The sequence below is a fragment of the Ammospiza caudacuta genome, chromosome 9, assembly GCF_027887145.1.
Source record: "Ammospiza caudacuta isolate bAmmCau1 chromosome 9, bAmmCau1.pri, whole genome shotgun sequence".
Taxonomy (NCBI): Eukaryota; Metazoa; Chordata; class Aves; order Passeriformes; family Passerellidae; genus Ammospiza; species Ammospiza caudacuta.
Genome location: NC_080601.1, coordinates 17,898,675 through 17,912,643, shown reverse-complemented (window position 1 = coordinate 17,912,643; position 13,969 = coordinate 17,898,675). Strand labels below are relative to the sequence as shown.

Here is a 13,969-nt window from a genome sequence, read left to right as displayed (position 1 = left end):
TGACAAAGCAATCTGTGTCATTTATTGGAAGTGCCAGCCTCTTAGGTAACTCCTTGGGGTACAGGGCTACCCTGCCTGTTCACCTTTATTATCCTCTGCCATGGATTTCAGCACATGATCAAGCGAAGAACTGCTGCTCTCCCCAGTCTTGTGTAAAATGCACTGTGTATGTACTTTACAGAGCTGGCAGATTTTCAATGGCTTTGTGTCTTGGGCAATGGCTTGTAAAGGTAAATTCCTGCAAGTGATTTCAGTGTCTTGGCTGTTGAATAAACTGCTTTGCTTCTCTCAAGAATAAAGTTCAGTTCCTGTCAGGAGAAAAAAAAAATGAAGCTGTTAGCATTTAATCAGCTGTTTGTCCACATCCTCTTGCTTTGGAAAGGAGACCAGGAAGTACTTCATTTTTAAAAGAATAAATAGATAAAGAAGTAGGTTGTCATGACTTGTATTACTCGGCAGCTCACCTGGTAGAGAAGTATCGTAGTGCCTGTGTTTTTTACTTGATAGAAACCAGTGACTAAAAACCAAATGGTCAGTGGCCAAGCTGCTGCTGCTTGTTCCCTGCAAGAATATGAACTTAGCTGTGTCATGTTTTCCCTGCTTGGGCCTTGGTAAGAGAAGTGGCTGTGTTATTTAGAGTGATGTAATTTATACTGCATTTGTTCTTGAAATAGTTGAGCAGAAAGGATGTCAAGTTATAAGCATGAGTTAAAACAAAATGCTTTTTTGTTTAAAAAACCCAAAATGTATACAACAAAACCAAAACGCATGTGCTCTCTGTTTAAAGCTTCTACTTCCTAGTCATATCAGTGGAAGAAATCTAAAAAATAGTTCTCTTGTAAGCCCATATCAGGTTCTGGAGTTTGTGGCTGTAATAATTTTGCTTTGGTCCTAATATTTTTTTCTTATATGAGGCAACCAGGCAGGGTATGTCTTGACTTTGTGCAGAAATTCACCTACTTCATCTTGGAGTAGAACAGGGCTCTGCTTGTTTTATTTAGAATTGCATTTCAAACAGTAGCCCAATTTCAAAAAACCCTGCTTCTGTATTTAGTATACTGCTATTCAAATCTAGATTGTGCTGACAGTAAATTTGCCCCAAAGAGTAAACTAGATAAAATATGCATATGATCAATTTAATATGCAATTAAACATTTTCCCTGAGCAATTAGCATCAAGACAACTAATAATTATCCTGTGCCACGCTGCAAACATTATACGCATTTATGTAAGATGACTTTGGTAATAAGTTATGGATAAAAATATGCATATATACAAACATCTGAGTAAACATAATATCATAGCAATGAAGCATGTGCTTTTCATACTGGAGTTGATTTAATCTGTGTAAAAACAATATGTTTCCCCAAAGAATATAAAAGTTGACATGGCCATGGGGTCATGGTCTGTGAATTGCACCACAGCTTACCTTGTGGTTATGTGCATCACCTGCTACATTCTAGTTGCAGTGCAGTAAATTATAAAATTTGGAGATGGGAAATGCAACTCCATTTGAACAACTGTATATACATGTGACAAAAACCAGAGTATACCATGTTTGGAAGTCTCCTAAGCATATAAAGAAACTGAGATGAAGACATTGTGGAAGTTATCATGTGATGAGCAGGATTGTTGAAAGCTAGATACATATAATGCACTTTACCTCTGAGTTAGACTTTACATAAAGATAACTCAGTTCCATTTTCTTGACACCTAAGACATAGGTACCCTCAAGAACCCTGGAGGTTATCTAGGCAGGGCAGCTGATCCCAGCTGACCAAAGAGATGTTCCATACCCTAAAATGTTACACTCAGTGTATAAAGTGGGAGTAAGAAGGCAGTGGGGTGCACCAACACAGGGTGATGGTGTTTGTCCTGCCAAGGAGCCATTACATGTGAAGGGGCCCTGCTCTCCTGGCAGTGGCTGAACACCTGCCTGCCCATGGGCACTGCCATCAATTCCTTGGTGTGCTTTGCTTGTGTATGTGGCTTTTGCTTTGGCTATTAAACTGTCTTTATCTCAACCTATGAGTTGAGATACTTTTACTCTTTTTACTTTTACACTTTTACTCTTCTGTTTCTCTCCCTATCCCCATGTGGGGGTAATGAGTGAGCAGCTGTGTGGATCTCAGTTGCCAGCTGGGGTTAAACCATGGCATATAGAAATTAATGCAAGACCACAGAAGGGATGCAGTTTAAATAATAAAGTATCGGAGATTATTGACAGAAACAGTAGCAGGGCCTACACATATCCAGGGGTTGTTTTTAGATTGACTTCAGTAATTCTGTGTGTCTGTTGAATCTGGACTATAGTTGGAAAGCCTCCCTTCTGTAGGTGTAGAGGCTTTATATTAATTCTGTTGAAAATGAAAGCTGAGCCTCCAGAGGACCAGGACACTTGAGCTGCTGCTTTGCACCTTACTCTAGATATTTTCTGTGCTTGCTTTGGGGGGTGGTTTTTCAACGGACAGTGAAATTTTGATATTTTCAGTGGATGTAAACTACAAATGAAACATGAATGCAGGTTGGCTTATGTGCAGCCAATTAAGTGTAAGCTAATCTAGTATTACTCTTACAGTTAGATGGCTTTGAGGTGTGTGAGTCCAGTAGGACAGGAAGGGTTTTAAATTTATTCTTTTTGCATAGTTCTAGGTATCTCTGATGGTTACCTTATATATCACGATGCTCTTAGAGAGATATCTTTCAAAGTACAGGAGGGAGGTGTGAGCAGAGAAAGCCACAAAGCCACTGTGTAGTAAGGAAGTAAATTTTATACAAATACAAGGCACACAAACCTGCATTCTAGCAGTGATGATAATCTTTGGGGAGAAGAGGAGAAGTTTCCATGTGTACTTTTTCCTCAATACACACCATTTATGCAGTTAGTTGATTTAAAAGTGTAATAAACAAAGTTCACAGCCTGGTCAGTCCTCTCTTTTTGGAACTGCCCTTGTACTGGCCTTTGCTTTGTGCTCTTTGAATGCATAAGTGCTGTGTTAAGGTTTGTAGCAGGTGTAATTTTTCCACACTTCTGCCTGTCAGGATGTTTACCATGATTTGAGGTAGTGTGTTTGCCATGCTTTGCAGGCTTGTAGGACTAATATGGGAACTACTGGATAGTTAGCAAGTTGTTTTAAAAATTCAGAATTTAGTTTAACTTATAGTTCCTGAAACATGATGATTTTCTTTCTCAAAGTGGAAAATAAACTGTTTCATACACACAGTGAATGGATGCAGGAAAGGGATTGCAGCTCCAAGTGTTCACAGAACCTTGTCTTGTGTGGGACCAAGAGCAGCTGCTTCAGTAGATGAGTCAGAAATCAGTACCTGTTGCTGATAAAGCTTTTGCTTTTCAATATTAATATTTCAAAAAACAGTATTTAGAGATACTTCTGGCAGTATTTCATGTTCAGAGACTTCTTTTTTTTCAAACCATGGTAAAAACAAAAAAAAGGAAAAAGAATATAAAATACTGCAGGTAGCCCTCAAGGTACTTTATAAAAATGTAGGTGTTCTGAGAAAGCCAGCTTGCTCCTTCTGTCCTTCCTAAGGCTGGAGATAGGCTGGGACCAGGACAGTGGATCTGTATTGAAGGTCATGGCAGCTTCACTTTTCAGTAAAATTTGCCCCTCTCTGCTGGTAGCCCTGTACTTACTTACATGCTGTTTCTGTTCATAGGATAACAGAGATCTAATGTTTGGGTATCATGCACAAGGATGTGTTTTCTAACAGGTAGTCAGATGATGTTGAGGTGGTTCTGAAAAGGCATGGAGAGGCAGTTGCTAATGGGAACAGTTGAGGTTTTTGGTTTGCTAGTAAAATTTCTTGGGAGTGTGTGTGAAACTTTTAATTTCTTTTAATGTGTGCATAACACTTAATGAGATAGCACTTAAGACTGTAATTGTGTGTACACAGCTAATGCCTAACAGTTTTCAGACAATCTGTTTAAAACCTCAGAGTGCTATAGCAATGCAAATAGGAATCTGCTTGCTTTGAGTGGGATTTATAGTTTTGGGTAACTTTGCATACTCAAAAATAAAGTAAAATAAAACTTTTCGGGACCTAATGTGACTCTTTGGGGGGGGGGGGATGTTAGAATGTACTAAGTGCTTTAAGAATTTAATGGTCACTATAAACATAATCAAATAAACATAAATTTCACAAGCACAGAAACTACATAGGAAAAAAAATTGGTTTGGGCCTTAGTTCTGGGACAGGTTCTGACATAAAGTAATAGAAGTCCAGCTGAATTTTTACCAAGGATTGGTTTTGTGCAGGGACAAGGCTGTTAGTTTTTAGAATAGATAGCTGTGAGTCATTAAAATAAACAAAACAATTTGCTGGTTGCATAAATGGCTTCCAAGTCTTTGCTTAAAAATGGACACTGCACTGGTTCAGGTAAATGCTAACGCTATATTGTCATTTCTGAATTAGTGATATGAAAGGTGTCCTTGCCCATCATAGGGCAGTTGGAATTAGATTTATGCTCTTTCTAAATTAAACCATTCTATGGTTCTTTATTTTTTGTGGACCAGTCAGAATGCAGAATATGTAAAGACTGTGAGCAGTAAGGATAGTGGGTCCTTAATGTTTCACCATGTGTAAACTATGTCAAATAGTTAAAATGCTTTGGGTTTTCTGGGGGCTCTGGGGTGGATTTTTTCAGTTGCATCAATTACAGAACACTTATTGAAGGCACTAAACAAATATTATTTTTTTTTAGTCTTTATCTGTACCACAAACTTATATTGAACTTGGTTTTTATTCTTGTGTTCTTTAGTGACTGAAATACGGAAGCTATAAACAAAATTGAATGTACACACATTCAAGAATTTTTAGTGACAATGGTTTCAAATATTAGAATAATCACAATCAATTATTGTTTGGAATAATTTTGAAATTAGAGATGTTGTAAAATGGGATTTTGGTGGTGTTTTTTGGTGATACAATATTGTCACAGTTAATGGTTTTTACACTGTTTAGAGGATTGAAGGACTGCAGTTGTTGTATGTATGATTTTTGAGGGATTGATTGACTATGGCAGTTGAATGTGTGATACTTAAATAAGTATGGTTCAATTTCTACTTGGAAAGTAAAATAAAAACTAACCTGTTTACAGGTGCTGAGTGAGTTGATGGTCTGTTATTCCTCCATGGTGTGTCTATCTTAATTTTTTAAAAATAGAATTTCCTGACTGCTCTTTGTGCAACTTCAATTTCTGAATGCATGTTGGCGTGAGGGATGAATTTCTCTAAATTTGCTCTTACTGTAGTTGGGAATACAGTTATTAGAACAAGGCAGTCTGTTGAATTTGAATGTTCAGTTTCTAGCAACCTAGCGAATGAAATTGTTTTGCAAGTTGTCATTTACCTTATTCACAGAATTAAAGGGATGAAAAGTTCTTCTCAGGTTATTAGTTCTGTTGAAGCAGTAGTGTGTTACTGGATAAGAGTTATTCAGACCTCCCTTGTGAGACAGAGCAGACACCCTACTCCTAAAGCTTTTGTAACACAAATATTAATATTAAATATTAACACCAAAAGTATTACTGGCTCATCTGGTACAAGATACTGCAGTATTGAATAACTGACTTGAATAGAACTCATTCTGTAAGAGATGAAATGGAATTAACCTTCCTGAAGACTAACCGTTGTTTTTCAAAAGATATGTGGTGGCGATATTTTAGAAGATAAGCTACTGATTAGAAAAATAGATTAATTTCTCTTAGAGTTCCCTTTGATTAAGGTAGGAAGTGCACTGCTGTTTGGATGACATGCTGCTGTTGTTAACAGCTAAAAAATTGCACTAGCTCCCCCCCCCCCCCCCCAAAAAATTAACCCCAAACACCCATAGTTGATGCTAATTGAGGCAGTTGTGAGCCAGAACTAATACTAGCAGTATGAATTCAGGCTTGGTTTGACTGTGCAAGCTAAAGCAAATGGAAATGATGTCTTGTTTAGTGTGTTGACAGGGGTGCGTGTGTGTTTGTAACTTTCAGTAGTTGAGAGAACAGACCCTGTAATACAGTTATGAATGTAAATGGCTTCAAAGAATATACTGGAGCTTGTAAGCTTCTAGGAACTTGTATATGAGGTGATAGGATTTGCAAGCTCTTTGTGATTAGTTTTGGTATGGGAACATCAGTCTTTGTAGCCCTGAACTGCCAACAACCTTTGTCCTTTATTTTACCTTCAGAAAAAAAAGGGGGGGATGGGGTGGGGTCATGTTTGAAATAGGGAAGTAAATGAATGTTGGCTAATGGCCATGTCTTTTCCTAGAGCAAAAAAAAATATCTTGGAAAGATAGATGAGATTGTGGACCTGGATTTGAATGACATGTAAGCTTTCTAAATTATTTATCAGCACAAGCCTTTTTGGAATGGCTAAAGCACTGTTACATTGAAGGGAAAGAGAATGGAATGGTTGCCAAGAGGAGATTTTTACTGGATTCTGCTAAAAGAATAATCTGTCTTTTAAAATTATCTGTGTTAAGCTTTAAGTAGCAGTTAAGAAATGTCCACACAATGGTGTGAAATCTGTTTGAATAGCTCTGGACCCTTTTTCTGCTGCTTATTATTAGCATAGTTTATGTACTTTGGGTTTTTTGTTAGTATCATTTTGCTCCAGTGACATATCTGATGAAAACAAAATTATGGGAAAGATCTGTTGAATTATATCTGACTGGCAAGAATAGTAACTAGTTAATTCTTTCTTATTTTATTTATATCTACATTGTTTTTATCCAGTGAAAAGTCCTGCAAGTAGTTGGTACAACCCTTTTCACCTCTAGAACTACAGATCTCATTCAATGTCATCCTCCTAAAAGTGACAACACCAATAATGCTTCTTTTTTGAAGCATGACCATTTTTGAAAGCTGTTGTATATCTTAAACAGTTGTTTTTATCCAAGTAGCAATTTCATATTTCAGCTGACCATGTAATCTGTACTGGAGAGCTCAGTAAGACAAAAGACTGCAGATGATGTTTGTTCCTATTGGTTGTAAGGAGGGTACAGCAGTTCCCACTTGTAGATGATGGAAGGGAACACACATATCCTTACTTTTGAAAAGTTCAGCTCTGTTTATCTTTCATGTGTATTCTTTGGGGTATACAAGTTTGTCAGTATTTCAGTAATTGGATTGTGAAGAGTTGAACAGTGAGCAGACCTGCTGAGGACTAAGTTTTCAGAAAAAGTACGGTGCCTTGGGGTATGTTTATATCGAAGTATGTTTATGTGGGCTCCTCTTCTATGGCTAGGACAAACTTACTTTCCTGGTGTCAGCATTCTTCATGCTGCTTGACTTAAAATGATCATAAAGCTTAATAACATAAAAGTAGTTTCAATATTTCTGTGTTATATTGTGTTGAGATATAAGGGCATATCACCATGGAACTAATTCTTTCACAAGAATACCCTTAAAAACAAGCATTCCCCACTTCCCAGATCTGTAATGGAATACAGATTTATAGGTCAAGTGAAGATAGCCTGCCAGCTTTCAAATATTGTACCATAAAGAGGAAATGGAAAATGAAGGTAAAGGCAATAAATGATTGCTTTGATATGTTAAACTAACAGCATTGCATACCTGAATCTGGAAGCTGTGAATTCACTTCAGAATTCACAGAAAAAAGAAACCATTTTAATCTGAGTTATTGTGATACTCTCTGCTAGAAGGTACTCTGTTATTTTACTATCCCATTTGGGAGAAATAGTTGCATGTAATTTTATTTGTTACAGACCTGTTTACAAATACTTCCATGTAGTTGTTAATACATTCATATTTTGGATGTTGCAGGTTAGTGTTTTCTTTAAAGCTCTAAAATGTAATGCAGAAACAATATAATAAATATTCTGATTGTTTGTTATGTAATTGATAAGGAAGATGGGAAGTAGATTTGTATCCATTCTGAAGTAATTCTCTGAAGAGTTGTGTACTGCTTCTAGACATTGAAAGATTTGCATTTTTTTAATGAATGTCTGTCAAAGCTGATGGGACTCACCAGACTGGCATGGATAACCCTTGATCTGTTAAATCCAGTGCTTTTAACCTAAAATGGTAATTTCAGAGGAGGGTATGAGCTGTATTGAATTTCGAAGTAATAAAGTATGTCTTGAATTTGAGTTTTTGTCTTGTGTAAAGGAACTATATTTATCTATAATAAAGACTAGTTTACATCTTTGAGCACTGTTGCATTTGAAGAACAAGCAATTGTGTTCTGGAGTTGCAATTGTGTGCAAGAATAGTGTCCCATGTTCTAATTTTTCCTTGTTTTTGTTAACGTTACTCTTGTATTGGAGACATTTACATGGGTGGATATACAGGGTGGCTTATTATGGGCCAACTTGAAGTTTAGGAAGTATGTTAAGATGAAAACTTTGTAACCAAGTTAGGAAAGTGGACATTTGCCTTGCCAATTAGTATGTTCTACAGTAAAATACCAAGTAAAAGCCTTGGAGGCTGGTGGGTTTTGGTTTGGAGTTTTTTTGTTAGCTAACTGTCTGTTTATTTTTCAATCTAGCCACGAGCTGATCCCATCCCAATATGTAGCTTTTGCTTGGGAACGAAAGAATCAAATCGTGAAAAAAAGCCAGAAGAGCTCTTGTCTTGTGCAGATTGTGGCAGCAGTGGTAAGTTGGCTGAATTTACAAATACTAGGAATGTTTATGTTTTAGTATGTATATTAAAAATATTTTAAACTTGTGAACCATATCCTCTCTTAGAACAAACATAGATCAAGAACTGAAACCAGGGGGACAGAAGAATTTGTTGTTTTTCTTGGTTTGCTTGTTTTGTTTTTGTTTGGTTTATTTAAACTAGAATTTTGTCATCTTTAGGATAATTACAACTGAGAGGTATGAATTAATCTTTATGTCAAAGTATAGGTCTGCTGAGTAAATTAAGAGGAGGAAACTACACTTTTACAATACAAGAATTCAGTTGTTGTTTGGGATCTATGTGGGCTTTGAAAACTCAAATGATGGTCAAGAATTTTGCTTGCACAGATTTACAGCATTTCAGAAGCTGAGGAATAATCATGGTAATAAAGACTATGTAGCAGTCTTTGCTGCTGCACATCTTGTGTATTCAGTTCATTTTTTTTATTAAATGATTGTGTTACTCAAGAGGGAATTTGAATAATATTTTAAGTAACATACCACATGAGGTGGGCAGCTGGTTGGTTGCTTGTTAGGCACAAGATAATGTCCCTGCTGATTGCATGTACCTCACTCCTGTGTGCTGCAGCAGCTCTTGCAGACTGTGGCTGTTCCTAATGCAGGTGCTTCTCTTCCCTGTGGTGACCAGTGCGGGGGCCTGAGGCAACAGCCTGAACTTGGGTTGGGGAAGGTTTGGAAAAATTTCTCCCAGAAGGTGGTTGTGCACTAGAACAGGCTCTCCAGGGCACCAAGACTGACAAAACTCTCAAGGCACATGTTGTGACTCTTGGGGATGCCCTGTGAAGGGCCAGGAGTTGGACTTGATGATCCTTGCAGGTCCCTTCCAGCTCTGGACATGCTGTGATTCTGTACATCTGGAGTCCATGAGTATCTTCATTTTGTCAGTATGCTGACAGTAGCTATGGCAGTTCTCAGGTCCAGCTACATCAGTACTTGAGTAAAAATAGAGATAGTATGGATAAAAACATATTTTCAGTTAATCAAGAAATGTTATTGGTTATCTACTTCTCAATTGTCACCCTGATAGTTGCTTTGTATTTTAGCCAGTGTATTTTTTTAGTGTATTTTACCCAGTTATTATACTCTGAAATAAGAAAATTACTTTTTTAACCCAGTATGCAACAGTAAACCTCATAAATTGAAATTTTCTTCCTTTAGTGGTTTATAGGTTACAGGTCTCCTCTGTTTTCAAATCTGTTTTGTGATATTTGCAAAATTAATACTTGGGTCGACTTTGGTGCAGAGAGTTTAAATTTATTAGGTGAGCTTAGATATCAGCCACTCTTCTGTTGTGTAATAATTCCCTGGTGGGTCTTAAGACACTTTAGAACTGGAAGTCTTGACTTTCATGGATCAGCTTCTATTTGAATTAACACCGATACATTCTCTCTGCCTCATTAAGATGAAATTATCTTTAATTAGTTCCTCAGATGTATTAGATAGAAGGAATGAAATAGTGAGACTGCCAGTCAGTTTGCTGGATGGTTAAACTTTAGCTACTGATGCCTAACTAAAATAAAAACCAATTTCAGTGCAATTTATAAATAACAAAACTTCACTCAAGTGGAGTTTTATTGTAATTGGATTTGTAATTTTGCACATTGCAGTGTATCTCAAAGCTGGTCTTGCTGTCTAACAAATAGAAAAGAAATTGCATGTTGTGCACAGCAAGCAAATTGTTCAGTTGATCAGAGATTAAATTGCAGTGCCCACTACTGGCATGCCTGTTTTCCCTTTTTGTTTTTGTGTCAAGTCACTTTTGTCTTTTCAGGTAGTGCCTCTGCATTCTGGTTTTGTAGTTTGTTTGGGGTTTTTTTCCTCATTTTTCCTTATCTCTTGATTTTGAAAAATCAATACACTTGAGAACTGGAATTGAACTCTGCTTCTGTTTTTTCCAAACAAGATGTGCAGAAGCAATTGAAGATGAATGCTGCTGACAGATTTTTATGAGGGTTTGAAGTTGTAGAATGACGAGGGGAAAAAATTGAGTGACTGGAAAATTATAATAAATGTTTTTTAAAGGGGACAAAAATAGCAAAAAGTAGAATACCTATGGGTATTTTCCTTTCAAATTGGATGTTATCCTGAGGAGGCAAGAGGGTTACTTATCAAAGATGGATAGAGCAGGCTGGACAGCAGAGCAACGGAGACACTGGACTCAGGTCAGAGGGAATAGGGGCAGAAAATATTTGGGAAGAACTGGGCAGAGATCACTTTCTAAATGAGATTTAAGGTATACTTTAGTAATAGTGAAATATAGCAACTGTCTTAATTATTGCTGTCTGTATAAGGATATCAGGTTAGTTGGATAAAATGAACTGCTAAGAAAGCTGCAGGTAGTAAAAACTGGTACATCCCCAAGACAGGTGCACTGACCATCTCTGCTCATAGCTCGTCTCCCTAAATAATGATAACACTATGTACCTTAAAGATGATCAGACACAAGTTGAGGGGGTGTTTTTGTGAATTATCTACACAGTAGTTCCCAGCATTTTTGTTTAAGTTAAAAATAACCGGAGATATTAGCATAACTTATTTTGCACTGTGTTTAATTGTAGTTACTGATCTAATGCTTGTTCTTTTAAAAGACTAGCTTTTTCATCAAATCCTTTAACGAATAAAAAAGGCTCAGCTTTGTGAGGAAGACACAAAAGTGATTGAGACCCTCACTTTTGACTTCCTGGTCTCACCTATTTCTGCCACGTCAGTGTATCACAAATATTAACCATTTCAAACATGGGTGAACAAATTCTGAAGTGTTTCATTTTAATGTAGGCCTGTATATATTCCTGGTGAAATCTTCCAGCTTGCAAAGGTCTACATTTCCAGAAATCTGGTAAATTTGTTTGATACATTAAAATATTGATGCTGCTGAGTTTTAAAAGAAAGTCACGTGGTTGAGCCAGGAGAAATTACCAGTTTAAACACTTGAAACTAGGGTTGGAAACCTCTTGGAGTTTCATCAGCTTCTGGATGTGGAGAAAAGAGTATGTTTGTAATTTGAGTTTAGGTTAGTTAGAGGTGAAATACTGCAAGTTTGGGAGCCCAAAACATGCTTTCCTTCAGCTCTCCAATTAAAAAAAAAAAAGCTAGCTGTAAAATCAGTGAAGGGCACCATAACTTCAAATGACTATTGAAATCTGTTAAACTACAAAATCTGTGTAACTGCTATGAATGTAGTTAAACAGTTCCTTTTAAAATTGAAACTTGATGGTTACCACTTAATGTCTGGTAGGCATGACCCTATACATGTTACTGTTACATTTGCACTATGTCAATTTGTATCTAAAATGAGTATTATCAGCTATTAGAAAACCATATCATACAGTATTTTGAAATCTACAAGTTCCTGGGCTGTCTCTGCTAGTGCATACCTAGAAAAGATAGTGAAAAAAATATGGCAAATCCATAGTGATGGTTCTCATTTGCAGCCTTCCAGTTCTAGTTACTTGTGGCTCAAGGATTAGGAATTGCAGGCATGTTTAATACCAGTGGATTATTTTTCTTGAATTTTTGTCTGATAATAAGAGCTAGTGATTAAAGAAATGTATTAAGATGTGTAATTGCTTGAAAGAGAAATGTTCCATTGGTAGATAAGAGATACAAACTAATACAGTTATACTTAATTTGTTCAAGCAGTGGTTACCAACCAGTGAAAATGGGTGTTCCATATGTTTATACATCAGTTACTTACGTAAAACAAAATTAAAATCAACAGTTTGAACTGCAACTTAGTTGCTCCTTGAAATAAATCACTTCTGTGCAGAGTAGATAACTCGAGTTAAATACATTTACATGGAGGTGATTGATTCAAAACTATGCTTTAATGTGTTAATAGGGTTAAGTCACAGTTGATAAAATAAGTCTTTATGTGGTATTGATTACTAATATCAGCCTCTCTAGGGGGTTTCATTGAAGGGAGTAATATCTCATTGAACTCATCTCTGCTGTTGTAGTATATTTGTCACATTCTTGGAAGTGCATACTCAATTTTAACCCTAAAAAATGTTGGTATATGCAAAGAATCAAATTATTATGCTTTTTCAATATTTTTCTGAAACTACTCTTTGAATTGATTATTGATTACTCTTTCCTAATAAATTATATCTCTGCATTTTATTTTGAGAAAATGCACAGTTGTCCTTCAAAGTTTAACTATAAAGCGGTTTAAGCCTTGGATAAATAGAATAAAAGGAAGTAAAATCTGAAATTGTCACTTATTCCGGTGGCTTTTGAATTCCATCAGTCTTTGCCATTTGTGCCTCAGTCCATTAGACAAAAATAGCAAATGCTCATAGATGAGATTGTATTTTCATTTGTGGTGTTTTAGCTCAGTCCTGGACTGAGAGACAGTAGATGGAGAAAGTCTGAATCACTGTAGCTCTAGCATTACCTAGAAGAAAGCACTCATTGCAACTCTGACAGTGAGAGGAAAGCACCTTTGATGTGTGCCACGTCGCTGCAGCCATCTCTAAGTGCAGCATGGCATCAGGGATTCTTCTCTCTCTGACAACTTCTGTGGTTATGTTCATGATAGATAATCTCTGAACATAATACTCTCATCAAGTGTTTCCCTGGGAATGCTTATCCCTTCCTATATAGCAGTGCTTTTATCTTGTCTGGATTAGGGCTACGCTCCGAGGTTGTTGAAGACGTGAAAAAAATCTCTGCCCATATTGCCTCAGGTGCTGGATGTGTTCAGTTGCCTGGTAGCCTCTGTTAATTGGGAAAGTCCTGCTGGCCTTCAAGACTACTGTGAAAAGAGGGTGGTCCTGCCAAGGAATTTTTGTATTTTGTGGGAGGTGGTAGTTCAATACTCCACACCCACCCCCTCAATTTTAAACCTTGTATTGCTATATGTTTTCCTTATGCCAATTGCTAGATTATTTTTTTCCTCTTTTTATTACTCTGAAATTGTTCTTTGTGTATAATTAAGTAATTGAAATAAGAAATGCATATAGTTTGGCTTTTCAGTTTCTCTGGTAGATACTTAGTATAGTTAGAAAAATAACTAATGCAATTTAATCTGAAGGTTTCCTCTGTTTATTTTTGCATTGCTATGAAAGTGGAATGTGGTCAATTTATAAATATATTTTTTTCAGAACCAATGACAGTTTAATATGCTATGGAAATAACCTAGTGAAAATAAAAATTTCAGTTTTAGATGCCTATGTAGACCATTCACTGGTGTCAGTTACAGTAAAAGTCAGTTTTCTACTTGTCTTCATGAATTGGTTTAATGACCATTATTCTGTATATTTGTATAAAGTAGATGCGCTAAATAATGTGTTGC

At 36.5% G+C, this 13,969-nt stretch overlaps 1 protein-coding gene across 2 annotated transcripts in view; it reads left to right on the top strand.

Annotated features, from left to right (window-relative positions):
- KAT6B (lysine acetyltransferase 6B) overlaps nt 1-13,969 on the top strand; it is a 93,050-nt gene that overhangs the window by 32,741 nt on the left and 46,340 nt on the right. For both annotated transcript variants that reach the window (XM_058810175.1, XM_058810174.1), the window contains exon 2: nt 8,520-8,628. In XM_058810175.1, coding sequence (XP_058666158.1) covers nt 8,520-8,628 — 109 coding nt within the window. The remainder of the gene's footprint in view (nt 1-8,519; nt 8,629-13,969) is intronic.